At 44.3% G+C, this 26,367-nt stretch overlaps 1 protein-coding gene across 1 annotated transcript in view; it reads left to right on the top strand.

Moving 5' to 3' along the window:
- The first annotated feature begins 7,109 nt into the window (after positions 1-7,109).
- Positions 7,110-26,367, top strand: part of LOC141131746 (uncharacterized) — a 32,332-nt gene continuing 13,074 nt past the window's right edge. The window contains exons 1-3 of the mRNA XM_073619381.1: positions 7,110-8,403; positions 12,522-12,713; positions 21,725-21,920. Of these exons, the coding sequence (XP_073475482.1) occupies positions 7,142-8,403; positions 12,522-12,713; positions 21,725-21,920 (1,650 nt within the window). The 5' untranslated portion in view covers positions 7,110-7,141. The remainder of the gene's footprint in view (positions 8,404-12,521; positions 12,714-21,724; positions 21,921-26,367) is intronic.

The following is a 26,367-nucleotide window of genomic DNA, read 5'->3' as shown; positions in this document are numbered from 1 at the left end:
CTAACCAATGAAACCACAAAGCTCCTGATTCACTCCCTGGTTATCTCTCGCCTTGACTACTGCAACTCACTCCTCATTGGCTTACCTTTAAACAGACTATCCCCCCTTCAGTCCATCATGAATGCTGCTGCCAGACTCATCCACCTTACAAACCGCTCAGTGTCTGCTACCCCTCTCTGCCAATCCCCCATTGGCTACCACTCGCCCAACGAATTAAATTCAAAATACTAACAATAAGTTACAAAGCCATCCACAACTCTGCCCCCAGCTACATCACTAACCTAGTCTCAAAATACCAACCTAATCGCCATCTCCGTTCCTCCCAAGACCTCCTGCTCTCTAGCTCCCTCATCACCTCCTCCCATATCCGCCTCCAGGACTTCTCCCGAGCCTCGCCCATCCTCTGGAATTCCCTACCCCAATCTGTCAGACTGTCTCCAACTTTATCCACTTTTAGGCGATCCCTGAAAACTTTCCTCTTCAGAGAAGCCTATCCTGCCTCCATCTAACAACTGCCCTATTTTCTCCATTAGCTCATCCCCCACAGCTATTACCCTTTTGTATCACTTGACCCTCCCTCCTAGATTGTAAGCTCTAATGAGCAGGGCCCTCTGATTCCTCCTGTATTGAATTGTATTGTACTTGTACTGTCTGCCCTAATGTTGTAAAGCGCTGCGTAAACTGTCGGCGCTATATAAATCCTGTATAATAATAATATAATAATATATATACAGTATATACATTGAGGTTTATGGAGATATCAGCCATAACCCCAGTATTGAATTATTCATCCAGCGGCTGGCTTTATCTTGAAAGCATTCCAAGCAGCTCGTAGGCCGCTGGAACGCTTTCAGCCCAGATGAAACGGTAAGTCCGAGAAACACCGGCAAGCAGCGGGAAGAGGGGTACGTCCCCTCCCGCCACTCGCAGGTGTTTCTTGGGCTTACCGCTTCCGCTGGCTCCCCTGAGAAATGATCCAACAGTGCCGCCAGCCAGGCATGCAGGTGGTCAAAGAGTATATCCCCTTTGATCACCTCTATGGCCTTGGAGGACAGGAGCAACATCTTTTTTTTGCTTTTAAAGGTAAAGAAGAGATTTGGGGTCTTTTTGACCCCGGATCTCTTCATAAAGAAGACCTGTCATCCTTACTTCTTTTACAAGAGATGTTTACATTCCTTGTAATAAAATTTTAAAGCCTGCCATCCAACATTTGTCCGCGGAAAATCCGACAAAAATTGTCCGATGGAGCATACAAACAGTTGGATATTCCGTCAACAGCCTGTCACCACACATTTCCCGTCGGAAAATCCGATCGTGTGTAGGCGGCTTTACTCTGAATGGCTGCACCTTTTCTCTTCTGTCACTAGGTGGCACTTGCTGGTGGCATTAGATTGACAAGGGTGTAGCAAGGTCAGACTATGGATGGATGGGGTGTCTCAGACAATTGGCAGGGGTTTCTTTAGTCCCTTGGCCTGTGGTCGTGTGTTATGCTGCCCCGGGCTGCTAGGCCAGAAGCCTGTGGCCTATCCCGGGGACATCTGACTTCTAGGCTGTGTGAGGGCCTTTCCAGAAGGACTGCAGGATTGGAATCCAACCGAGAGTAACGGTTCCGCTGGATGGGGGAACCAGTTGTGGTTGGAGGTAGAGGGGAAGTTGTCACTACTAAGGGACCATCCACTAAGAGACCACTGTGAGTAAGCTGGAGCCAGTAACAGACCAGTCTTCTCACTAGCCGGGATGGTGAAGAAGTGAGAAAACTTCAGCAAGTGCCAGGGACCCAGCGGGACAGCAGAGGTGACGCTTGCGGAGCATCAGTGAGTGCCAAGCCAGGGATCTAGCAGATCAGCAGGGGTGATGTTTGAGGAGTATCTGCAAGTGCCAAGCCAGGGACCCAGCAGGGAAGCGGGGGTGACGCTTGAGGAAGATACCGAGTTATGGAAGTGGAAGAGCTCAGGGGATCCAGTGGCGATTGGGTCTGACAGTCTAGTGAAAGACTGGGAGCTCAGTGAGTGAAGACTTACAGTGAGAGACAGTAGAGTGCGAGGAGAACTATTTGTGTTACCAATAGTTAAATACAACCACTGTTAGTGACTGTTACAAGATTTGTTGCCATAGGTGACAGCGGTCTCACCTATACAGAAGTGGTGTCCTGCTAGAGGCCTTCCACTGTATAGCTGTTTAGAAGTCTCTGAGTCTGCCAATTGTCATTGCATCTACTTAAGGCTGTGCTGGCCCTAACCCTCTCTTCTACAGTTCTTGTTCAAGAGACAATAAACCTCTTTTCATTCAAAAAGTGTCTGGCGCCCATCACTTCAGCTTGCAGTACACCCACCATGCCTTGTAACCCACTCTACACAGAAGGATGTCAGTTCTCCCTGACTCTGGAGGTCACCATTAGGCCTTTAGAGGTCCGGGACCTTGCTACATATATATATTTAGCAGAAACGCTAGAGAAAAAAATGGTGACCGTTGCAATTTTTTTATGTCACACGGTATTTGCGCGATGGTTTTTCAAATGCAATTTTTTGGGAAAAAAAATTATTTTAAGGAATTTTAATGCAAAAAAGCACAATATATTACCCAATTTTTGTTAACATATAAAAAGTGATGTTATGTCGGGTAAATAGATACCTAAAATGTCACGGCTTAAAATTGCGCATGCTCGTGGTATGGCAACGAACTACAATACCTAAATATCTCCATGGGCGACACTTTAAACATTCTTACAGGTTACCAGTTTAGAGTTACAAAGAAGGTCTAGAGCTAGAATTACTGCTCTCACAATAACATACACGATGATACTTCACAGGTGTGGTACGAACACAGTTTACATTTGCGTGCGCAACCTACGTATGCATTTGCCTCTGCACGCGTGCAATGGGGGGAAGGGGGTGCTTTAAAAATATATTTTATCATTTTTTTTTTTTTAATGTTATATTTACGCTGTCCCTTTACATTTTTTTTTAATCACTTTTATTGCTGTTATAAAAAATGTAAACATTCCTTGTAATAACAATAAAGCCTGACAGATCCTCTTTATGGAGACATCTAGGGTCTATAAGACCCCAGATCTCTCCTCTATGCTTGAAAACATCAGATAAAAAAAAACATTGATCTTGTGCTTTCCAAAAAAACATTGCTTACATCTGCCTTAAACTAGAAGTGACTTCATGACATCGCTTCTGGCCTCCTAGATCATAGGGGTGATCAGAGACAATCAAGTCTCTCGTCATCTCTATGGGCAGCCGTGCAAACTGCTGGATCATTTCCTGGGCTCGCCGGTGAGAATGGTAGGCCGAGAAACATTGGAGAGCGGTGGGAGGGGAGGGACAGCAATGCAGCAGCTAAAAAGTAGCTCGGATCGCTTTTAGCAGAATCAGAATCGCCGGCTGAAAAAACAATACCAGGGTTATGGCTGACAGCTGCAGCCATAGCTCTGGTAAACTGTTTCAAAACTGCAACGTCTATATACATATTGCAGTCTTAAAATGGCTGTCACCAGATGTAATAATATGCAGTAGCAGCCATGAACTTGTTTTAACTCCTTGTTTACCATGCTGTTTATAAACATATCTTGGTAGACAGAGGCATAGCTTGAAGCTTGTGGGCCCCGATGCAAAAGTTGACCTAGGCCCCCCCACTACCATCCACCACTTCCACCGTGTGTGCAGATACCCCCACCGCACGCCAAGATACTCAAAGTGGCTTAAGAGTTTAGCGTTCCCAGAGTTCCTCCTTACATTAGAGGACGGGGATCACCCCTGGAGAATCAGAGGATAGGGATCACTGTTGGGTAATCAGAGGACAGGGACCCCTGGCAGGTCATTTGGCAGAGCTCCTTTCCCATTCCAGCACTGTAAAACAGCCCCCCCCCCCCCCTCCAAATACACAGGGCTGAAATCACATTCCTTTACACACAGTCTATCAACCTTCACAGGGTGTATCTGGCTTTTATGTTGTTGTTCTGACCTGTAAATTCCCCAGATCAGAACGGCAGTGTAGTTGCAGTAGGCAGATACACCCTGTGCAGATCATGGTTGATTGACTGTGTTGTAAAGGAATGTGATTTCAGCCTGTGGAGGAGGAGCAGTATAGATTGCTGTACTGGGAAAGAAGCTCAGCAGCGGGCATAGCATCCAGGGCGGAATGGTTGGTCAGGGGGCTTTGGGGAGGGGCGAAACTTAGATCTGGGGGGGCAAAGCCATGTGACATGAAATCTGGAGCCTGCAGCCCCTCAGGGGGTGTTAGGAGATTTGTTTTAGCAATTTGTGAAGGTTTCTCTGTCAGTGTTGGCAGGTGTTGGGGCAAGGTCACCTCCCAGAGGCGCGTGTCATTTCCCCAGTTGTCAGGGAAGTGGGGTAATTGGACATCCCCAGGTGGGGGGGTACAGAGAATTCCAGTTAGTGACTAGAAGACACTGAGCGGTGTCTTATCTCACCAGTGACATCGGTCCCATCGTGGTTACAGGACAGCACTCTCCTCCTCTTAACTCACTGAGCTCGGTTACCATTCCATGTTGCCAGGACACAGCACAGACACTTTCCCATCCTGGGCTGTTCTCACCCCATCATCTACATTCAGGAAATGGCTCACAGCTTCTCCCCAGCCAATGAGAACAGAGGGATGTGGACCGTGGAAGGCAAAGTGGAAGCCCATGTACTGGATCTTGGCTGTGGGGCCCTAGGGCAGATCGGAGCTGGACTTTGTGGAGGATATGATAATATGACAGGGAGGCTGCAGGGTCCCCCTGGAGCTAGGGGCGGGCGATTATGACCCCTGCAACCCCTTATGCTACGCCCATGTTGGTAGACAAGGGCTTGAAGGAAAGGCTTGCAGCAAAAAAACAAACAGAAACAAAAGGGTTGCTATGGATGGGAAGCAATAGTGACCGCTGACCCTAAATCCTTAAATCAACCGCAACATATAATTAAAGACAAAAGCTACCTGTAGGCCATTTGAGCCCCCAACAGCCTGGGCAAAAAAAAACTCCCAGTTAACAACATCCTATCTTGTTGTTAAAATGTGAAAACCGCTGGGAACTGCCTCACTCTCAGCACTACAAGAGTTTTCACATCGAAGCAATGAGAAAGGATGTACGTATTGCAAACCAGGCTTCCAGGGGACCCAAATGGCTCACAGGTATAAATTTACAGAGGCATAGCTAGAACATTCAGGGCCCTGGTGCAAGAAACCATTAAGGACCCCGTCTGGGACTCTTCCCTCCGAGCCTGGGGCCCTTTTCCTCTGGGCCCAAGGCCCTTCCTACTGATCCCAATGCCCTTAACTCCCATTGTGGGGCCCTTTATCACATGTTCTGCAGTGGGCCCCCATCCTGCCATCTTGGGGACTCCCATGGTGGCGGAACACCAGGGTTCCGCCACTGATGTCAGCAGTTTTTTATTTTTGTTATCTTAATTTTTTATATTTTTTTACCATTTTTTTTATTGTACATTTTTTTTTTTTACAATTTTATTTTTTATTATTTTTTTACAATTTTTTTAGGTGCCCCAGGCTTTGGTGAAATATCAGCGGTCTAAACAGACCTCTGATGTTTCACCTTTGAGACAGAGAAAGGAGATTTAGGATACATCCTTCAATCCCCATCTCTGCAGCCTCAGCTGCACAGAATGAATGGACAGGAATAAATCTGTACAGAGTTTCCCATTCATTCACAAACTGAAGCATAATAAACACAATTTACTATGCTTCTTTTATGAATGGACATAGGAGTGATCGGTACCGATCACTCACTGTGTCCATTCAGAAAAGGAAGGAGCTGGTAAATGACATATTTACCAATCCATTCCCTGCTCTCCGTCCTGATACATCCCCCGCAGTAGGCGGTGGGAGAAGGGAAGGGGAAAGCCAGCAGCGCGGCGGGGGTAGGGGGGGAGCAAACAGGGGCCCTTGGGCAGCATGATAGGAGGGGCGGCATATAGAGGAACCGATGCTCCCTATGTTCCTCTTGCAGCCGCTAAATGGAAAATAAAGGGCATCAATTCTTCTATATGCTGTCTCTGCTGCCCCTCCTATCCAGGTGTACAGGGAAGCTATTTCAACCTCTGGGACCCCTGTAGTTACATCCCTGCAAAATGGTAATGAAGTTCCTCTCTAACTATTTTGTTAAAAATGCTTGTTTAGAGAGCTCAATATCCAGAGCAGCCATTCGGAGTAAGGGTTCTTGAAGGGTTGAAGAGTTATTTAAGCTGTGGATGACTGGCATCCCATCTACATCCACTGTGCAGATCACATTAGCTGTCTGTATGGGTAAAATTGTGCAGGAGGGCATTTTCCCCACTGAACACCAATGTAAAGGGCATTTTTCCCACTGAACACCAATGTAAGGAGCATTCTTGCCACTGACTACCAATGTAAGGGGCATTCTTCCCACTGACCACCAATGTAAGGGACATATTTCTTACAGACCACCAATGTAAGGTTCATTATTCCCACTGACCACCAATGTAAGGGGAATTCTTTATACTCACCAATGTAGAGGCATTCTTCCCAATTTATTTTAGCAGGGGTTCTCTGAGACCTTAAAATGTTTTCTAGGGTTTCTCTGGGGTAAAAAAGTTTGAGAAAGACTGATCTAGAGTGACTCACCACTGCCACTCTGTGAAAGTAACCAATAAAAGGGTTTTTCCACTTTCTTGTGTATACTTTTCCAAGTCAGATTTCATTATTTGGTCAAAAGTAAAGATTTCACGTGAGGTTTTGGCAGAAGCATTTGTATCAGACATTAGAAGATATTCAATGCTTACAAAGTAATAAATATTTTATATTTATTTATAGAATTATTTATAATATACTGTATATATAATAACATGATATTTTGCCACTTTTATAAATATTTTAGGGCTTGTAAAACAAACTAAAGAACACTAATGAGTGATCATTTTAGAGTAATCATAATCGAACTAAGTGTTTAAAGATATTTTGTGTGCTGTACTTTGCTTGTGCAGCAGTTATTATGGTTTCAGGTTACTTTGGCTTATAATGTCTTGTGTTTGCCATAGTGTGGCTGCAACAAATGACGACTGTACACATACATTCGGTATGCTGAGCTTCTTTGTTTAGGAGTTACTGGTAACCAGCCTACCACTCCCACAAACAAAAGGTACAGCAAGTTAATCAATGGATGTTGTGTGCTGATTTTCTAAGCAGAGGATGTTTTTTATACGGGAGGGTACTGCAAGTGGCTATGGATGTAATAGTTGCCACACTCACATCAGTACAGTGGACACCAGAGGACACCTCTATAGTCAAAGCTGCTTCCACATCCTGCGGCACCTGTGGAAGATGTTTTACCTTAAAACATAAAGTGAAATCAGAAGGGCGTTACTGGAAAAGATCTCTAAAATCCGCTTATCTAGCACAGTCTTCCATGAAAGATACATTTAATTGCTTATTAAATGGAGACATCTTAGCAGAGGTAGTAAAGAAAATAAACAAAAATACCAGAAGACCACGGAAGGGTAAAAATGAATCTTGGAGTTCTAAAAAGGTGGATCAAGCGGATATTCTAGAATGGATTGGAGGATTGTTATGGAGTGGACTGATCGGATTTTATGAAAGGCCAACAAAGGAATTCATAAACCTCTCAAAGAAACGGTATCGTCAGCTAACCTCAAATGGGCTCCAGGATATGTTCATTATGTTTGATACAGCAACAAACAAAACAATCCCAACTTTTTTTCAGGAAATTAACAAATTACAGGAAAAACTAGTTTTAAATTTTAGGACAATGTTTGAGCCGGGTCAGACTCTTTGCATTGAAAAATATAAAGTAGATTTCGGTACACTACATCAACCTAGAGACTTACGGGTGGCCTTGTTGGTGGACAAAGAAACAGGTTTTATCTGTAATTTTTTTATATACTCCATCTTTCAATTATTAAGTGAATCGGAATATATCCCATTGATATACATTATCCGCAAACTCCTCAACCCCTTCTATAACCAAAATTTTACGGTGGAGATTGACAGTTCGGCTCATATAGATGAAACCATCATTGGGGAGTGTAGAAAGCTTGGGATACGACTAGAGACTTTTCCTTGGTTTGGGGAAAGCTCTCAATTAGCATATAGAGATCATGGTGGTGAAAACAATATCTATTTTTCTGACTGGGAAGGCTATTCAGTGTTTCCACTTAATGGAAAAGATCATCCTTCATTCATGTTCTTGGTGTACTTTTGGCTTCTGGTTCACATTTCTGCCATTAATGCTTTCACTCTATATTCATTTAAAAATATAGAGTCCAATGAAGATTTATTACTTGAGGATTTTGTAGAACTTCTCTCTAAAGAGATGATTGGAGTTTTTATTCATCCAGGTTCTTCTGAGTGTGGTGATAATAGTGAGGAGGATCAAAAAACAATCTATAGTAGAGGCAACCAGCTGTAAGTAGTTTTAAAGTATCTGAAAACCCAATCATATAATCTTCACTATGTCAATGTAATTTTAAAATGTGCTTTCAATCTTTTTATGCAGCTCCTTTCAGTGGTGCGATGAAAGGAGCCAGCACTTGGTTACAGATCCTTCATCAGCAACTTATTGACAATTGGCTAAAATCTGGTCATGACAAAAATCTGATGCGTTTTGCAGTGTTAATTTCGTAGATGAAATATTTTCGACTAAAACTAAAACAATTCAGATGAATAAAATATGACTAAAACTAAAAATGGCATTTTAGTCAACGAACTTAATATTTAATGTTGGTAATATATTCAGGTAATATGTGCAATAACATTACAGCCAATAGAGTTTACAGTTTTTTTGAGCTTTTTATATTTTAAAGTTGCACTTCTGTTTGTCAAAAAGCAATATTTTTGTTTGTTTATGAAGCTTGGTTTTATTTAAAAAGACGTTATATATATTACAACGGCTAAATCTGTGTCTGTAGTGCATGTTCAAACCTTAATACCATAAATAATAACAAGTCATTAGATTTTTACTCCAGGAGTTTATACTGAGTTTGCAAATTCTAGAGAAATGCTTAAATAATGCATTACAATTTAACCGCTTCAGCCCCGGAAGATTTTACCCCCTTTTGCGATTCGGCACTGCGTTGCTTTAACTGACAATTGCGCTGTTGTGCGAAGTTGCACCCAAACAAAATTGAAGTCCTTTTTTTCCCACAAATAGAGCTTTCTTTTGGTGGTATTTGATCAGCTCTGTGATTTTTATTCCTTGCGCTATAAACAAAAAAAGAGCGACAATTTTGAAAAAAAAGCAATATTTTTTACTTTTTGCTATAATAAATATCCCCCAAAAATATATAAAAAAACAATTTTTTCCCTCAGTTTAGGCCAGTATATATTCTTCTACATATATTTGGTAGCAAAAAAATCACAATAAACGTATACTGATTGCTTTGTGCAAAAGTTATAGCGTCTACAAAATAGGGGATAGTTTTACGGCATTTTTATTATTCATTTTTTTTATTAGTAATGGCGGCGACCTACGATTTTTATCGTGACTGCGACATTATGGCGGACACATCAGACACTTTTGACACTATTTTAGGACCATTGTCATTTATACAGTGATCAGTGCTATAAAAATGCACTGATTACTGTGTAAATGACACTGGCAATGTCATCAGAAATAGCCCAGGAAATTCTAAGCAGCTTTTCTCCACTCTAAACCACCTTCTTAAACCAAAATCCCCTCCACTTATTGCCCTTACAGAAGAGCAGTGCAATAAATTTATGATTTTTTTCCACATCAAAAATTGTGCATATTCGCTCTGCTTTTTCTGGTCCTCCCAGCCCAATTGTTCCCCTGACATATATAGTTACCCAACCCTTAAACTGCTTTCCTGATGTTTCGTCAGAAGAGGTGCAGAACATCGTCAGGAAGATGAAACTCTCTACCTGTCCTTTGGACCCTCTCCCAACCTCCCTAGTAAAAACTCATATCACTGTCCTAAGTCCCCTAATCACCGCTGCTATAAATCATTCCCTTCAAACTGGTCACGTTCCCCCTGCTTTAAAAAATGCTATTATTAGACCATTGCTCAAAAAAAATACTCTTGATCCGGAAGTCCTATCTAACTATAGGCCCATCTCTAAACTCCCTTTCATATCAAAAGTACTTGAGAAAGCAGTTGTAACTTATCTTCAGGACCACCTCAAACATAATAACCTCTTTGAAAAATTCCAGTCAGGTTTCTGCTTTGCTCATAGTACAGAGACTGCCCTCGTCAGAGTTACAAATGACTTCCTCATATCATCCGATGCTGGCTCTCCCTCCCTCCTCATTCTCCTGCACCTTTCTGCTGCATTCAATACTGTTGACCATGGCATTCTTTTAAACTGGCTTCACCTCACCACTGGACTAAATGATACAGCTCTCAGTTGGTTCAAATCATATCTCACAAACTGGACAGAATACATCTCCCTTGGCCACTTTAAATGAAATCCACATACAGTTACTTGCGGTGTCCCCCAGGGGTCAGTTCTTGGCCCCATCCTTTTCATCCTTTACCTTATCCCCCTTGGCCAAATTATCAGCCAGGAAAAAATTTCATTCCACTGCTATGCCGATGACACACAGCTATATGTAAATGCAAATGAAACTCCACCTTCACAGTCATCCCTGTCGGTACTCACCACCTGTCTAGAGGAGATAAAGGTATGGATGGAGCACAACTTTCTTCAACTAAATAGTTCCAAAACTGAAGTCATTCTGATTGGCACTCGGCACCGGACCAAATCATCATCCATAACCAGCATCACCTTTTCTGGCTCCAACATCCCCCTCTCATCAATAGTCACAAATCTTGGTGTAAAAATGGACTCCCAACTCACTTTTGAAGCCCATATAAATCACCCATGCAAGACCTCTTTCTACCACCTCCACAATATCTCTAAACTCCGTCCCATTCTCTCCCTCTCAGATGCCGAAAAGCTGGTTCATGCTTTTGTCTCCTCCAGACTGGATTACTGTAACGGACTTCTCATTGGGATTCCTAGAAAGAGTCTGCAGAGGCTTCAGTACATCCAAAACTCTGCAGCAAGGATCCTGATGAGAGTGCGGAAACATGAGCACATTACCCCCATTCTTCACTCACTCCACTGGCTTCCTGTCTTTACCAGGATTGAGTACAAGGTTTCTCTCCTCACACACCAATGTATCCATGGACATGCCCCTCCCTACCTTAAAGAACTTCTTAAACCGCAAAACACTACACGTCCCCTCCGCTCCTCTCACTTAAACCTTCTTCATATACCCAGATCTAGACTCAGGACAATGGGAGACAGGGCCTTTTGTGCAACTGCCCCGCACCTGTGGAATGCCCTACCCTGAGGGCTCCTCAATCTACTGACTGTTTTAAAAAAGGGCTTAAGACATTTCTTTTTAGCAAAGCTTTTTGTTCCTTCTAGATGTTTGTTTCATCGTATAAACTGCTCAATTTTCTTTTTTTGTTGTTTTTAACCTGTAGCACTTTGAGATCTTTTGATGAAAAGTGCACTATAAATAAAATGTATTATTATTATTATTATTATTATTACTGGCAGGGAAGGGGTTAAACACTAGGAGGCGATGAAGGGGTTAAGTGTGTCCTAGGGAGTGATTCTAACTGTAGGGGGGGGTTCCACTCACATGACAGCGAACACTGCTCCCAATGACAGGGACCAGTGATCTCTGTCATGTCACAAGTCAGAATTTGGAAATGCCTTGTTTACATAGGCCTTTCCTGTTCTGCGGCTTCGTGAAACGTTCACCGGGACACCGCGGGCATGGTCACGCTGTACGCGGCAGGCGCACGCGCCCGATAGCCCCGCCAATTTAAGGGGACGTACAGGTACGCCCATTTGCCCACCGCTGCCATTGTGCCGACGTATATCGGTGCGCAGCGGTCGGCAAGGGGTTAACTAAACCCATTCGATTTTAGTCGACTATAATGTACTGGAGATTTTATTCGACTAAAATACAACTAAAACTAAAACAATTCACATGACTAAAATTCAACTAAAACTAAAATGGCATTTTAGTCAATGGACTATGACTAAAACGAAATCGAAATTCAACATCAAAATTAACACTGGTACTGGAGCTTTGTCAACTAAAATCTACTGGAGATTTTAGTTGACTAAAATGTACTGGAGGGAGGCCTAGCCCTCCAACCGACAGCAGCCCAAAAACCCCCTTTTGATGCTCAGGGATACCATTGTCACAGGCCGCACCCAAAATTGGCACAAAATAACACTAGGCAAACCACGGCAATATAATACCGAACACACTCCCCCACCCGAATGCAGTGGCATGTTTTCTTCCCAATTTAAGCCCTTCTCACTGTCAACACAATTTGCGCCCCACTATTGGCCACAGCCCCTGCTCCACCCCCTCCCCCAGCCTCGTTAAGGGGTACAATTTAGGCAAATGAGCTGCCAAGTGGTACCCAAGAGAAAAAAGGTTGGGTTCCACTGTCTTGGTGAATACAGCTGTATATTGCATTTTATATTGTCATTCTGATTTGCAGTAATCTGTAATTCTGTCTATTCTCTTCTAGACACAAAAATGTTGAGGCATCCAGTGGATCCACCAAGCATTCCCAACCCAAGTCACTGAAAGAAAAAGGAGTGACGGGACTAAGTAATCTGGGGAATACGTGCTATATGAATGCAGTTATACAATGTCTCAACTCTACCTCCCAACTAGTTGAATACTTATTTTCTTGGCAGTTTGAAAACGTAATTGCTAGGTAAAAGGTTTTGTTTTTTTGACTTCTCTAAGTATTCTAGTTGTCCGTAGCTGATGTGGAAAGATTTACTACAGTTCAAAATGTACAATTTCTGTGATTATTCTGAGTGACATTTACCTATATAGCTAGTGTGAGAGAGATATGAAGCCTGCTATTTCCAATCACCTTCTGAAAACACTGTTTGCTGGTTGTTATGTTGGCCTTCTGGCTTCAATTCTCTTAAAGCAACGTTATTGCATCCTGCAAAACAGTCATATTACACGTCCCTCCACCCATGTCTCCTATCTTTGCTACTTATATAGAGCTACAATGGCCAAAGAGTCTTCAGCATCCTACATGATTTCAGGTGTGTTGGATACCTGGCTGTGCTCCACACTGCACAATGCCTGTTAAACAAAATTTAGGAGGCCTGTTCAAGACACCTGGATGTCATCAAGGCTGGACGTTTCTGAGAGACCATGGGGATGAAGGCACATTTATACTCTATCTTTATTGAGCACAGAGGGAATATAACCACTTTTAGGCTGGGTTCACACTGCTGCGGTGGCAGACATCGCATGTGATTCGCAGCGCACTGCTGTTCACATCACATGCGATGTCTGTGCTGTGCGATATCAGCCATACAGATAGTATGGCTGATATCGCACCACATTCGGTCCAAACTTGCACAGGACCCTTTTTTTTGTTCGGACCAAAATCGGATCGCATGGGTGTTCACACCTATGCGATCCGAAAATGTCCGAATTGTCAGTTCGCATTGCGATATGCGGGCTGAACTGGGGGTGTCATTAACCACTTGAGCCCCGGACCATTATGCTGCCTAAGGACCAGAGGTCTTTTTCCAATTTGGCACTGCGTCGCTTTAACTGCTAATTGCGCGGTTATGCAATGCTGTACCCAAACGAAATTTGCGTCCTTTTCTTCCCACAAATAGAGCTTTCTTTTGATGGTATTTGATCACTTCTGCAGTTTTTATTTTTTGCGCTATAAACGGAAAAAGACCGAAAATTTTGAAAAAAAATGATATTTTCTACTTTTTGTTATAAAAAAAATCCAATAAACTCAATTTTAGTCATACATTTAGGCCAAAATGTATTCGGCCACATGTCTTTGGTAAAAAAAATGTCAATAAGCGTATATTTATTGGTTTGCGCAAAAGTTATAGCGTCTACAAACTAGGGTACATTTTCTGGAATTTACACAGCTTTTAGTTTATGACTGCCTATGTCATTTCTTGAGGTGCTAAAATGGCAGGGCAGTACAAAACCCCCCCAAATGACCCCATTTTGGAAAGTAGACACCCCAAGGAAATTGCTGATAGGCATGTTGAACCCATTGAATATTTATTTTTTTTGTCCCAAGTGATTGAATAATGACAAAAAAAAAAAAAAAAAAAAATATTTACAAAAAGTTGTCACTAAATGATATATTGCTCACACAGGCCATGGGCCTATGTGGAATTGCACCCCAAAATATATTCAGCTACTTCTCCTGAGTACGGGGATACCACATGTGTGGGACTTTTTGGGAGCCTAGCCGCGTATGGGACCCCGAAAACCAATCACCGCCTTCAGGATTTCTAAGGGTGTAACTTTTTGATTTCACTCTTCACTGCCTATCACAGTTTCGGAGGCCATGGAATGCCCAGGTGGCACAACCCCCCCCCAAATGACCCCATTTTGGAAAGTAGACACCCCAAGCTATTTGCTGAGAGGCATATTGAGTCCATGGAATATTTTATATTTTGACACAAGTTGCGGGAAAGTGACACTTTTTTTTTTTTTTTTTTTTTTTTTTTGCACAAAGTTGTCACTAAATGATATATTGCTCACACAGGCCATGGGCCTATGTGGAATTGCACCCCAAAATACATTTAGCTGCTTCTCCTGAGTATGGGGATACCACATGTGTGGGACTTTTTGGGAGCCTAGCCGCGTACGGGGCCCCGAAAACCAATCACCGCCTTCAGCGTTTTTAAGGGCGTGAATTTTTGATTTTACTCTTCACTGCCTAACACCGTTTCGGAGGCCATGGAATGCCCAGGTGGCACAAACCCCCCCCAAATGACCCCATTTTGGAAAGTAGACACCCCAAGCTATTTGCTGAGAGGCATGGTGAGTATTTTGCAGCTCTCATTTGTTTTTGAAAATGAAGAAAGACAAGAAAAAACTTTTTTTTTTTTTCTTTTTTCAAATTTCAAAACTTTGTGACAAAAAGTGAGGTCTGCAAAATACTCACTATACCTCTCAGCAAATAGCTTGGGGTGTCTACTTTCCAAAATGGGGTCATTTGGGGGGGTTTTGTGCCACCTGGGCATTCCATGGCCTCCGAAACTGTGATAGGCAGTGAAGAGTGAAATCAAAAATTCACGCCCCTTAGAAAGCCTGAAGGCGGTGCTTGGTTTTCGGGGTCCCGTACACGGCTAGGCTCCCAAAAAGTCTCACACATATGGTATCCCCGTACTCAGGAGAAGCAGCAGAATGTATTTTGGGGTGTAATTTCACATATTCCCATGGCATGTTTGAGCAATATATCATTTAGTGACAACTTTGTGCAAAAAAAAAAAAAAAAAAAAAAAAATTTGTCTCTTTCCCGCAACTTGTGTCGCAATATAAAATATTCCATGGACTCGACATGCCTCTCAGCAAATAGCTTGGGGTGTCTACTTTCCAAAATGGGGTCATTTGGGGGGGTTTTGAACTGTCCTGGCATTTTATGCACAACATCTAGAAGCTTATGTCACACATCACCCACTCTTCTAACCACTTGAAGACAAAGCCCTTTCTGACACTTATTTTTTACATGAAAAAGTTTTTTTTTTTTTGCAAGAAAATTACTTTGAACCCCCAAACATTATATATTTTTTTAAAGCAAATGCCCTACAGATTAAAATGGTGGGTGTTTCATTTTTTTTTTTCACACAGTATTTGCGCAGCGATTTTTCAAACGCATTTTTTGGGGAAAAAACACACTTTTTTAAATTTTAATGCACTAAAACACACTATATTGCCCAAATGTTTGATGAAATAAAAAAGATGATCTTAGACCGAGTACATGGATACCAAACATGACATGCTTTACAATTGCGCACAAACGTGCAGTGGCAACAAAATAAATACATTTTTAAAAGCCTTTAAAAGCCTTTACAGGTTACCACTTTAGATCTACAGAGGAGGTCTACTGCAAAAATTACTGCCCTCGATCTGACCTTCGCGGCGATACCTCACATGCATGGTGCAATTGCTGTTTACGTTTGACGACAGACCGCCGCTTGCGTTCGCCTTAGCGCAAGAGCAGGGGGCGACAGGGGTGCTTTTTTTTTTTTTTTTTTTTTTCTTTATTATTTTTTTGCTTTTTTATCTTATTTTTAAACTGTTCCTTTCATTTTTTTTTTTTTTAAATCATTTTTATTGTTATCTCGGGGAATGTAAATATCCCCTATGATAGCAATAGGTAGTGACAGGTACTCTTTTTTGAAAAAATTGGGGTCTATTAGACCCTAGATCTCTCCTCTGCCCTCAAAGCATCTGACCACACCAAGATCGGTGTGATAAAATGCTTCCCCAATTTCCCAATGGCGCTATTTACATCCGGCGAAATCTAAGTCATAAAATGCTCGTAGCTTCCGGTTTCTTAGGCCATAGAGATGTTTGGAGCCACTCTTGTCTCTGATCAGCTCTATGGTCAGCTGGCTGAATCACCGGCTGCATTCTCAGGTTCCCTGTTGAGACAGGAGAGCCAGAGAAAAACACGGAAGACGGTGGGGGGGGGGGGGCATTCCCTCCCACGGGTTGTAAAGGCAGTCTAGAGGCTAATTAGCCGCTAGGATTGCTTTTACATGAAAGCCGACCGCTGGCTGAAAAGAATGATACCAAGATGATACCTAAACCTGCAGGCATCATTCTGGTATAACCACTCAAAGTTGTGAATGGCGTACCTGAAGACAAAAAAATGGTTAACAATAAAGCACAGTAAACAATAAAGTATAAATAATTACATACCTGAAAAACAAACATGATAAAACATAATAACAATAACAATAAAACACTGCAGAATAGAATACAGTAAAAAAAGAGCAGAACAATAGAGAGAGAGAATAGAGAGAGAGAACAATAAAACGACAACTATTTTTTTTTATTTTATATATATATTTTTTTTTTTTTACACTTTTTTTGTAACTAACTTTTATAACTGTAACCGGTTCCAGGTTCGGGTCTCTCAAAATGCGATGGCATCTTGGGAGACCCTGTGAAAGTGTGCCTAGTCTGTGCAATGCTGTACCCTACGCTAATACTCAACTAGTGTATGGTAGCGTTCAAAACATTCACCAATGCAAAGACCAGGATTGTCAGGACAGAAGGGACAATAATAGCGGGTGTCACGCCTATATCCGCGTTTGCTGCAGACACAACATCTTTTTGGGGGGGGTTCGTTGGGTAGGGGTACTCGGGAGCACATAAAAATGCCTCTCATGCAGCCGACTGCATTTCGTTGGGGGATGTGAATGGGGGAAGTACGGGCGCTGCAGAAGTGGTGGGTTCCCAATTAGGATTGGCGAATGCAGCAGGAAGGGCACTATGGGCACGACGGGCCTGTGTTTGTCTTTTTGGTGGCAGCGGGACACTACTTGTGCTTGTCACCTCACCAGCTTGAACTGCACTTATGGGACTCGCCACGTCACCAAGTGTTACTGCAGTGCTGGTTTGACTACGACCGGGGTGTACTAGGCCGCTGGTGCTTGCCAGTTCAATAAAAAGCTTCCAAAAAAACTGTTAGCGATCGCAGGGATCAGGCCTGACTCTGCAAACGCTGCAGTTATGCGTTTAGTGTTTTGTAAGTGACAGTGATCGATCGATACTGCACTTGGGTGGGCTGGACTGGGCCGGGCGGAGGGGCAAAACGCAGGTGCTAGCAGGTATCTGGGTTGATCCCGCTAACACTGCGTTTTTGGGAACCCTAAACTGCTGGGGACGCTAGTATAGATCTGATCTGATCGGATCAGATATTGATCCGTTCAGATACTATACCACTAAAGGAGGCGTATGCTGCGTGCGTGGGTGTTAGTGGTACTGGCGCTAACCTGACGCTGCCTGGGGCCGGTGCTTGCTAGTTCACCAAAATGCTACCAAAAAAACTGTTAGCGATCGCAGGGATCAGGCCTGACTCTGTGAACGCTGCAGTTATGCGTTTAGTGTTTTGTAAGTGACAGTGATCGATCGATACTGCACTTGGGTGGGCTGGGCGGAGGGGCAAAACGCAGGTGCTAGCGGGTATCTGGGCTGATCCCGCTAACACTGTGTTTTTGGGAACCCTAAACTGCTGGGGACGCTAGTATAGATCTGATCAGATCAGATATTGATCCGATCAGATACTATACCACTAAGGGAGGCGCATGCTGCGTGCGTGGGTGTTAGCGGTACTGGCGCTAATCTGACGCTGCCTGGGGCGACGCATATCACCGCCGGGCGATCAGGGGGCTAAACCTTTATTAGGTAATAAACGGCGGGTGCCCTGACACTATAAAAAATAAACGAACTAACCTGCGTCACCCGTAACGGTTATACGGTGATCAGTGGTGAAAGGGTTAACTAGGGGGCAATCAAGGGGTTAAAACATTTATTAGGTAGTATATGGGGGTCCCTGACGCTATAAAACGCTGACGGCGAACCTAAATATTTACCTCACTAACTAGCGTCACCAGCGACACTAATACAGCGATCAGAAAAATGATCGCTTAGCAACACTGGTGACAGGGGGTGATCAAGGGGTTAAAACTTTATTAGGGGGGGTTAGGGGGGTACCCTAGACCTAAAGGGGGGTGATACTCACTGTCCCAACACTGTAACTGTCACAAACTGACACTATGCAGTAATCAGAAAAAAAAAAAAAAAAAAAAAAAAAAAACCTGCTGGTGTCAGTTTGTGACAGGGGGGGGGGGGGTGATTGGGGGGGGATCGGGGGGCGATCGGGGGGGGGATCGGGGTGTTTTGTATGCCTGGCATGTTCTACTGTGTGTGTGTGTGTTGTGCACTCACATTGATGTCTTCTCCCCTCGGCGCTGGAACGGAAAATACCGAGCCGAGGGGAGATGACATCATTTCCTTTGCTGCTGTTTAGCATACAGCAGCAAAGGAGTGTTCCCATTGGCCGGCGGCGATCGCGAGGGGGGGGCCACGAACGGATGGCCTCCCCCTCATCTCGGATCGCCGGGGAACAGAACGGGACCGCTTCGGGCACCGGGGGGGGGTCCGATCGGACCCCCCACCCGCGAGAGGCAAATCACGTACATGTACGTGATTTTGCCTGCCCGTGCCGCCTTGCCGACGTAAATCGGCGTTAGGCGGTCCTTAAGTGGTTAACATTGTATGACACTCCCCAGCAGTTCGCATATGGCAGTGTGAACTGCCGTGCGAGCTGGTGCGATGCGGGAACCCGCAGTAAATTCGCTGCGTTCCCGCACCGCAGCAGTGTGAACCCAGCCTAATAGTGAATCTAGATTTGGGCTTTAGGCTGGGTTCACACTGCTGCGGTGCGGGAACGCAGCGAATTTACTGCGGGTTCCCGCATCGCACCAGCTCGCACGGCAGTTCACACTGCCATATGCGAACTGCTGGGGAGTGTCATACAATGTTAATGACACCCCCAGTTCAGCCCGCATATCGCAATGCGAACTGACAATTCGGACATTTTCGGATCGCATAGGTGTGAACACCCATGCGATCCGATTTTGGTCTGAACAAAAAAAAGGGTCCTGTACGAGTTTGGACCGAATGCGGTGCGATATCAGCCATACTATCTGTATGGCTGATATTGCACAGCACAGACATCGCATGTGATGTGAACAGCAGTGCGCTGCGAATCACATGCGATGTCTGCCACCGCAGCAGTGTGAACCCAGCCTAAAAGAGACCCATAGGTAAAGATGCAGAAAAAACTAATATGTTTTTTTTTCTTTCCATAAATGATTTTCTGTTCACATGCAATGGGTCTTTGTACTTGCCAGCAAATTTGACTACCTCAGAAAGAGTAAATTTCCTAACACAGCTCCCTGATTTCTAATTTGTAATAGCCCTCTCCTCTTCTGAAGGTTTCTAACTGCTCTCTGTGCTGGCCCAGCTCATCTGCTCCTCTCCACAATTCCATATCCAACTTTTTATGTTTCAGTCAGGGGAGAAGTGAAGGGGAATACTATAGGGCTAGGGTCAGCAGCCGATGGGTAAATCTCAAACGCTTTGCCGATCCTTCACTGCAGCCTCCACTGCTCTCATGTTAACAGCTGAGCAGAGAATGGGAGGCAGCACAGTAGCCTTTCAAGTTATCCAGCAGGTGATTGGTTGCTAGGATGCCGGGCGGTCCTAGCAACCAATCACCAACTTCCTAATATGAGTAGTTAAGTACTGTCTAGTAGTCTAGTACTGTGCTGCCTCTCACTCTCTGCTCTGCTAAACAGAGGCTGTAAGATAGGAGAATGCTACTTACACTCTGCTGTGTTAAGATGTGAACGGGCAAAGGGCACTACTTGTGGGAGACAGAGGACACTACTGGGGAGAGGGCGGAGGACACTGTTATGGGGGTCTGAGAGGCAAATGGGGGGGGGGGTCAGAGGAAGCTGCTATGGGTGACAGAGAACACTGATTTTGGGGGGGCCTAGGGCACTACTGTGTGGGGTGGAGTAGATGACACTGCTATGGGAGGGGGCAGAGGACATTACAGTGGGGGGTGATGTGAATGGGGCAGAGGACACTGCTATGGGTGGGGGGGCAGAAGACACTAAAGTATGGGGGGGTTGGAAGGGGGGCAAAGGACACTGCTATGGGGCGGGGAGCAGAGGACACTACTAGGGGGAGCAAAAGACACGATGGTGGGGTGGCAGAGTACATTGCTGGGGGGGGGTGATGTGAAGGGGGGCAGAGGATACTACTTCATGCCATCTTTCTATTGGGGGTTTGATAGTTTTATTTTGACAAATTTATTAAATGGCACCCCTGGGATCTTTGATTTTCTCCATGTTGTCCAAGTAGATCTCAAACTCTAAAAAGTTGGCTACCCATGCTATAGGGTGTCACTTAAGTGACAGTGCAGAGTCAGCAGACACCACACCCAGCAGCAGTCTCAGGGCATTTGGATGTCCACACAATAGAGGCTTTTAAATGCACATAGGAAGGTGCAGTCTGTACTCCTCACAGCAGGTGGCACTCAACTGAAGCGGCAATGCAGAAGGAGAAGGAAGTTGTGAGGCACTTGGTTCCTTTATGATTTCCTACATTTATTGGAACACTCCCCTGATTGGACACTGGCGCCCCATGTGACTTCAGGGCCATCTTGGGTCAGAAAGAGTCTATTTAAGACTTCCAGATTTGGCACGCTTTATGTAAGTGGCTAGCATAGGGACAGGATCTCCGTCTGGCAGGGACAGTGCTTAGAGGTAAGGAAGGGTTCCAGAGGAGTAGGGATAGTGCATGGACTACATCTACCTCTCTTCAGGAATCCATCCTCGTTGCAGATGCTGTTGGCATCTTCAAGTCTTCAAACCACTGTCACAGTTTATAAGTGGCTCCAGACAGGTGCGACAAGCCTGAATAAGCTGTGTGGAACCTTTCTACAATATAACTTTGCTGCCTGACTTGAACTATGTTTGTTTTCTGCCTGCCACGCCATGCTGCGCCTTACTCTCATGGAAATTACATGCCTAAAATGCAATAAATACACATATACTGTATAGTCTTATGGGAAAATTATTGTTGAAATATATGGGGGTTGACTTATTAAAACTGGACAGTGCAAAATCTGGAGCAGCTCTACATATAACCAATAAGCTAGCAGATTTTTTTTGTCAAAGCTTAATTGAAAAAGCTGAAGTTAGAAGCTGATTGACTACCATGCACACCAGATTTTGCACTCTCCAGTTTTAGTAAATCAACCTCATGGGTCTGATGATTCTCTTTAGGTGGTCCACTAAACATAAAAATGTTACTAAACATCTGCTTATATGTTTATATCCTTTTTTGCAGGAATAAAAAGATATTTGCGAATGCCTTTGCTAAGCTTGTGGCAGACCTATGGTTTGGCGAATCCCAGTCTGTGATACCAGAAGACTTTTGGGGTACAATGTGCGAAATTCACCCACCTTTTGGGAGTAAAAGTCAACAGGATGCACAGGAACTGCTCATATATACTTTGAATGGATTACATGAGGATCTAACTAATGTAAGAACATTTACTGAGCATTACTAAAAGTGGTTGTTAACCTACTATATGATGATCATGTCATCCTCTCTGTTATATAACGCTATGTGCCCCTGTGCCTGTGCTGTATATAAAAAAAATGCAGATTATACCATATATCAGAGCGGCTCCCGCGCTCACGTGACTCCTTAGCTCTCTCCTCTCTCCGGCCGACAGCTATAGTGGGCGGGGCCAAGAACTGCCGCTGACGTCAGCCAGAGAGGAGAGAGATCTGAGGACTCACGTGAGCGCCAGGAGCCGCTTTTATATAGGTATTATCTGCATCTTTTTTATACAGCACAAGAACAGGGGGACATAGTATTATATAACAGAGGGGATGGTATGATATTATAGATATGAGAGCAGCAGGAGGGGAGGGTCATGGAGTGGACAGAACTGACAGGCATGGAGGTTCTCTTCTGGTCGCCACAATGCAGTAAGTCATGCTTATAGAAGGTAGCCAAGGTCCTGTGCACCTCTTCACTCTCCTCCCTGCCGGAGGAGTACTGCAATTTTAGAGATGTCTTTGACAAAGGTCAAGTCGGTAGTTTGCCTCCACACCAGTTGTATGAATGTGCAATTGACCTTCAACCTGGTGCCATACCCCCTCATGGCTGGGTTTACACTTTGTCGGTCTTGGAGGGTAGGGCCATGGAGGATTATGTTGCAGACTTGCTTTTCTCAAGGTTTCATCCGCAAATCCTCGTCTCCTGCTGGTGCTGTTTTTTTCTGTGAAGAAGAAGAGTGGCGACCTGAGACCTTGTAATGATTATAGGGGTCTCAATCGTTTCACGATTAAGAATGCCTATCCGATTCCGTTGATTACAGAGTTTTTTGACCACCTCAAGGGAGCAACGGTTTTCACAAAGCTTGATTTGAGACGGGCATACAATCTTGTGAGGATTAAGGAAGGCGACGAGTGGAAAACTGCGTTTAACCAATTCAGCCCCAGAAGGATTTACCCCCTTCCCGAACAGAGCACTTTTTGCGATTTGGGACTGCGTCGATTTAACTGACAATTGCGCGGTTGTGCGACGTTACACCAAAACAAAATTGACGTCCTTTTTTTCCTACAAATAGAGCTTTCTTTTGGTGGTATTTGATCACCTCTGTGGTTTTTATTCTTTGCGCTATAAACCAAAAAAAGCGACAATTTTGAAAAAAAACCTTTTGCTATAATAAATACCCCCCAAAAAATATAGAAAAACAAATTTTTTCCTCAGTTTAGGCCAATATGTATATTTCTACATATTTTTGGTAAAAAAAAAAAATCGCAATAAGCGTATATTGATTGGTTTGCGCAAAAGTTATAGCGTCTACAAAATAGGGGATAGTTTTATGGCATTTTTATTATTGATTTTTTTTTATTAGTAATAGCGGCAACCTGCGATTTTTATCGTGACTGCAACATCGGACACTTTTGACACTATTTTGGGACCATTGTCAGTTATACAGCGATCAGTGCTATAAAAATGCACTGATTACTGTGTAAATGACACTGGCAGGGAAGGGGTTAAACACTAGGGGGCGATCAAGGGGTTACGTGTGACCTAGGGAATGATTCTAACTGTAGGGGGGATGGGCTCACTACAACATGACAGCGATCACTGCTCCCGATAACAGGGAGCAGTAGATCTCTGTCATGTTGCTAGGCAGAACAGGGAAATGCCTTGTTTACATAGGCATCTCCCCGTTCTGCCTATCTGTGCCACCGGCGGACATTGAGTCCACATGACCCGCGGGCACGGTCACGCAGTACCGGCGGGCGTGTGCACCCACTAGCCCGCAAACTAAAGGGGACGTACAAGTATGTCCATTTGCCCACCGCTGCCATTGTGCCGATGTATATTGGCGTGCGGCAGTCGGCAAGTGCTTAATACCAGAACAGGCCATTATGAGTACCTTGTAATGCCTTTTGGCCTTTGTAATGCCCCGGCAGTTTTCCAGGAATTTATTAACGATGTCCTCCGAGATTTGTTGCAGTTATGTGTGGTGGCTGATCCTATGTTACCTTTTATCCTTGAGGTTGATGCTTCTGAGACTGGAGTTGGCACCCTTCTGTCGGCCAACGGCCTACCTCTGAGAGCGCTATGCATCCTTGTGACTACTTTTCCAAGAAATTGTCACCTGTGGGGTGCAATTACGAGAGTAGTGACAGAGAGCTGTTAGCGATCACTTAGAATTAACTCTTTTTGGCCATTTCACAACAATTCTGGTGGCCTAGTCTAGGTGCTGATGTAACCGCCTTCATAGCTGCCTGTTCCGTGTGTGCTCAGCCTCCGAGTAAGACTCCACGACACCTTCCAGTGGGCCTCCTACAACCCATACCCAATGGAGAGAGGCCCTAGACCCACCTGTCTATGGATTTCATTGTGGAGTTACCGAACTCCCAGGGCAACAAAATTATCCTTATGGTGGTTGACCGGTTCTCGAAAATGTCCCATTGTATTCCACTTAGGAATTTGCTCACTTCTAAGGAACTGGCTTCCATTTTTGCTCAGGAGATCTTTCGCTTACATGGGCTACCCAAGGTGATTGTCTCGGACAGGGGTAGTCAGTTTGTGTCCCGGTTCTGGCGAGGCTTTTGTGCACAGTTGGGAATTCAGCTTGCTTTCTCCTCTGTGTATCACCCGCAGTCTAATGGGGCCACAGAACAAGCCAATCAGTCCTTGGAGCAATTCCTACATTGCTATATTTCTGACCACCATAAAAACTGGTCAGATCTCTTACCGTGGGCGTGGAGTTTGCTCACAATAGTGCCTTGAATTCTGCTTCCTGATTGTCCCCGTTTATGGCAAAATATGGTTTCCAACCTTCCATGTTGCCTGACTTGTTTGTTCCGCAGAGTATTCCTGCGTTAGTGGAGCATCTCCGTGGTCTTTGTTCCACTTGGGCACAAGTCCAGGAGGCTTTGCGACATGCTAATGATAGGTACAGACTCCATGCTGACTGCAGACGCCTGTCTGCGCCTTCCTACCAGGTTGGGGACAGGGTCTGGCTGTCATCTCGCAACCTCCAACTTCGTGTTCCCTCTCTGAAGTTCGCACCTCGGCTTATTGGGCCTTTCAGTATTCTTTGCAGGATTAACCCAGTGGCTTACACATTAGACCTTCCTTCTGATATGCGTATCTCGAATGTATTTCAAACCTTTGGTCTGCAACCGATTTACCACCTCGGTGCCTCATCCTCATCCTGTACAGGTTGAGAACCATGAGGAGTCCTGTACAGGTTGAGAACCATGAGGAGTATGAAGTACAGTCCATTGTTGACTCCCTTAGGTTCCGTGGGCACATACAGTACCTGGTGCATTGGAAAGGGTACAGTCTGGAGGAACGCTCTTGGGTCCCATCCTTGGATGTACATGTCCCGGTCCTCCTCCATGATTTCCATAGACATTTTCTCCTCAAGCCTGGTCAGCTGTTGGTTAATTGCCAGCTCCTTTCTCTCCACAGTGACTCACCTGTTGATGATATCCTGCTCGTCAGTCCTGCCTAATTAAGCTGTCCAGCCCAGATGATTTCTGCTTTTGCCTTGGTCACATCTTTAGAGACGCTCTCCTGTGTTCCTGTTAAAGATTTGCTTGGCTGACATTCCTTCTGGCTCCAGATTCTGTTTGCTGTTCTACTATGTTCATCTCTGGCTCCCTGACATTTTGGCATGTCTGACTATCCATTCCGGTTCCTGAACTCTGGCTATGTTTTGACTACGTTTACTCTGTTTACCTTGTTATTATTATTAAACAAGTGTGATTTAACTGTACTTCTGTCTCAGTCTGATTAATGGTTTCTGACAAGGATACAGATGCCTCAACATCTCCGACCTCGTCATTAAGGGTCCTATAGGAGGATAGGATAAATGGTGAATTGGACGAAAAGCCCCCGGCTCCATTTTTGGGACTAGTAAAACTGAACGCAAATTTTTAACAGGTGAGCAACCCTTACCATTAAAAGAAGGAACCAGAAATCCTTCACTGAAACCTCTCCGCAACAGATCTGCCATCTTGGTGTTTGGATAGTGATCAAGCCATGGTAGTATTCTTGCTAGCATCACCGGCATCCTGGCTTTTGATACCTGAGCCCTGGTTTTGCAAGTGAAGTGATGAAGTAGAGGCTTTTTTAAAGCATCTAACAGCTCAATGTGCCCCGCTACAGTACGAACACACGTGTTTGTACCTGCAGTTTGAAAAGAACCAACACTGGCCCACTTTGTATGCAAAGCAAAAACCTTTGCAAAATGATTTTTGAATAAGGCTGGGTTTTTGTGGTAACATCAGGTTCAACCACAGCCCCACACCTTTAACTCCCCAACGTAAAAAAGGGTGAACTGACAGCTTTTGTCAAAAATTTTTGTCATATGTGTACCAAGCAGTACCACCAAAATGACGAAACGCCTCTGCTACTATATCCAGATACTGGAAAAAGACCTGAGC

This window comes from Aquarana catesbeiana, linkage group LG03 (assembly GCF_042186555.1).
Source record: "Aquarana catesbeiana isolate 2022-GZ linkage group LG03, ASM4218655v1, whole genome shotgun sequence".
Lineage (NCBI taxonomy): Eukaryota > Metazoa > Chordata > Amphibia > Anura > Ranidae > Aquarana > Aquarana catesbeiana.
Note: the sequence above shows the minus strand (reverse complement) of the source record. Positions and strands in the feature narration are given on the sequence as shown.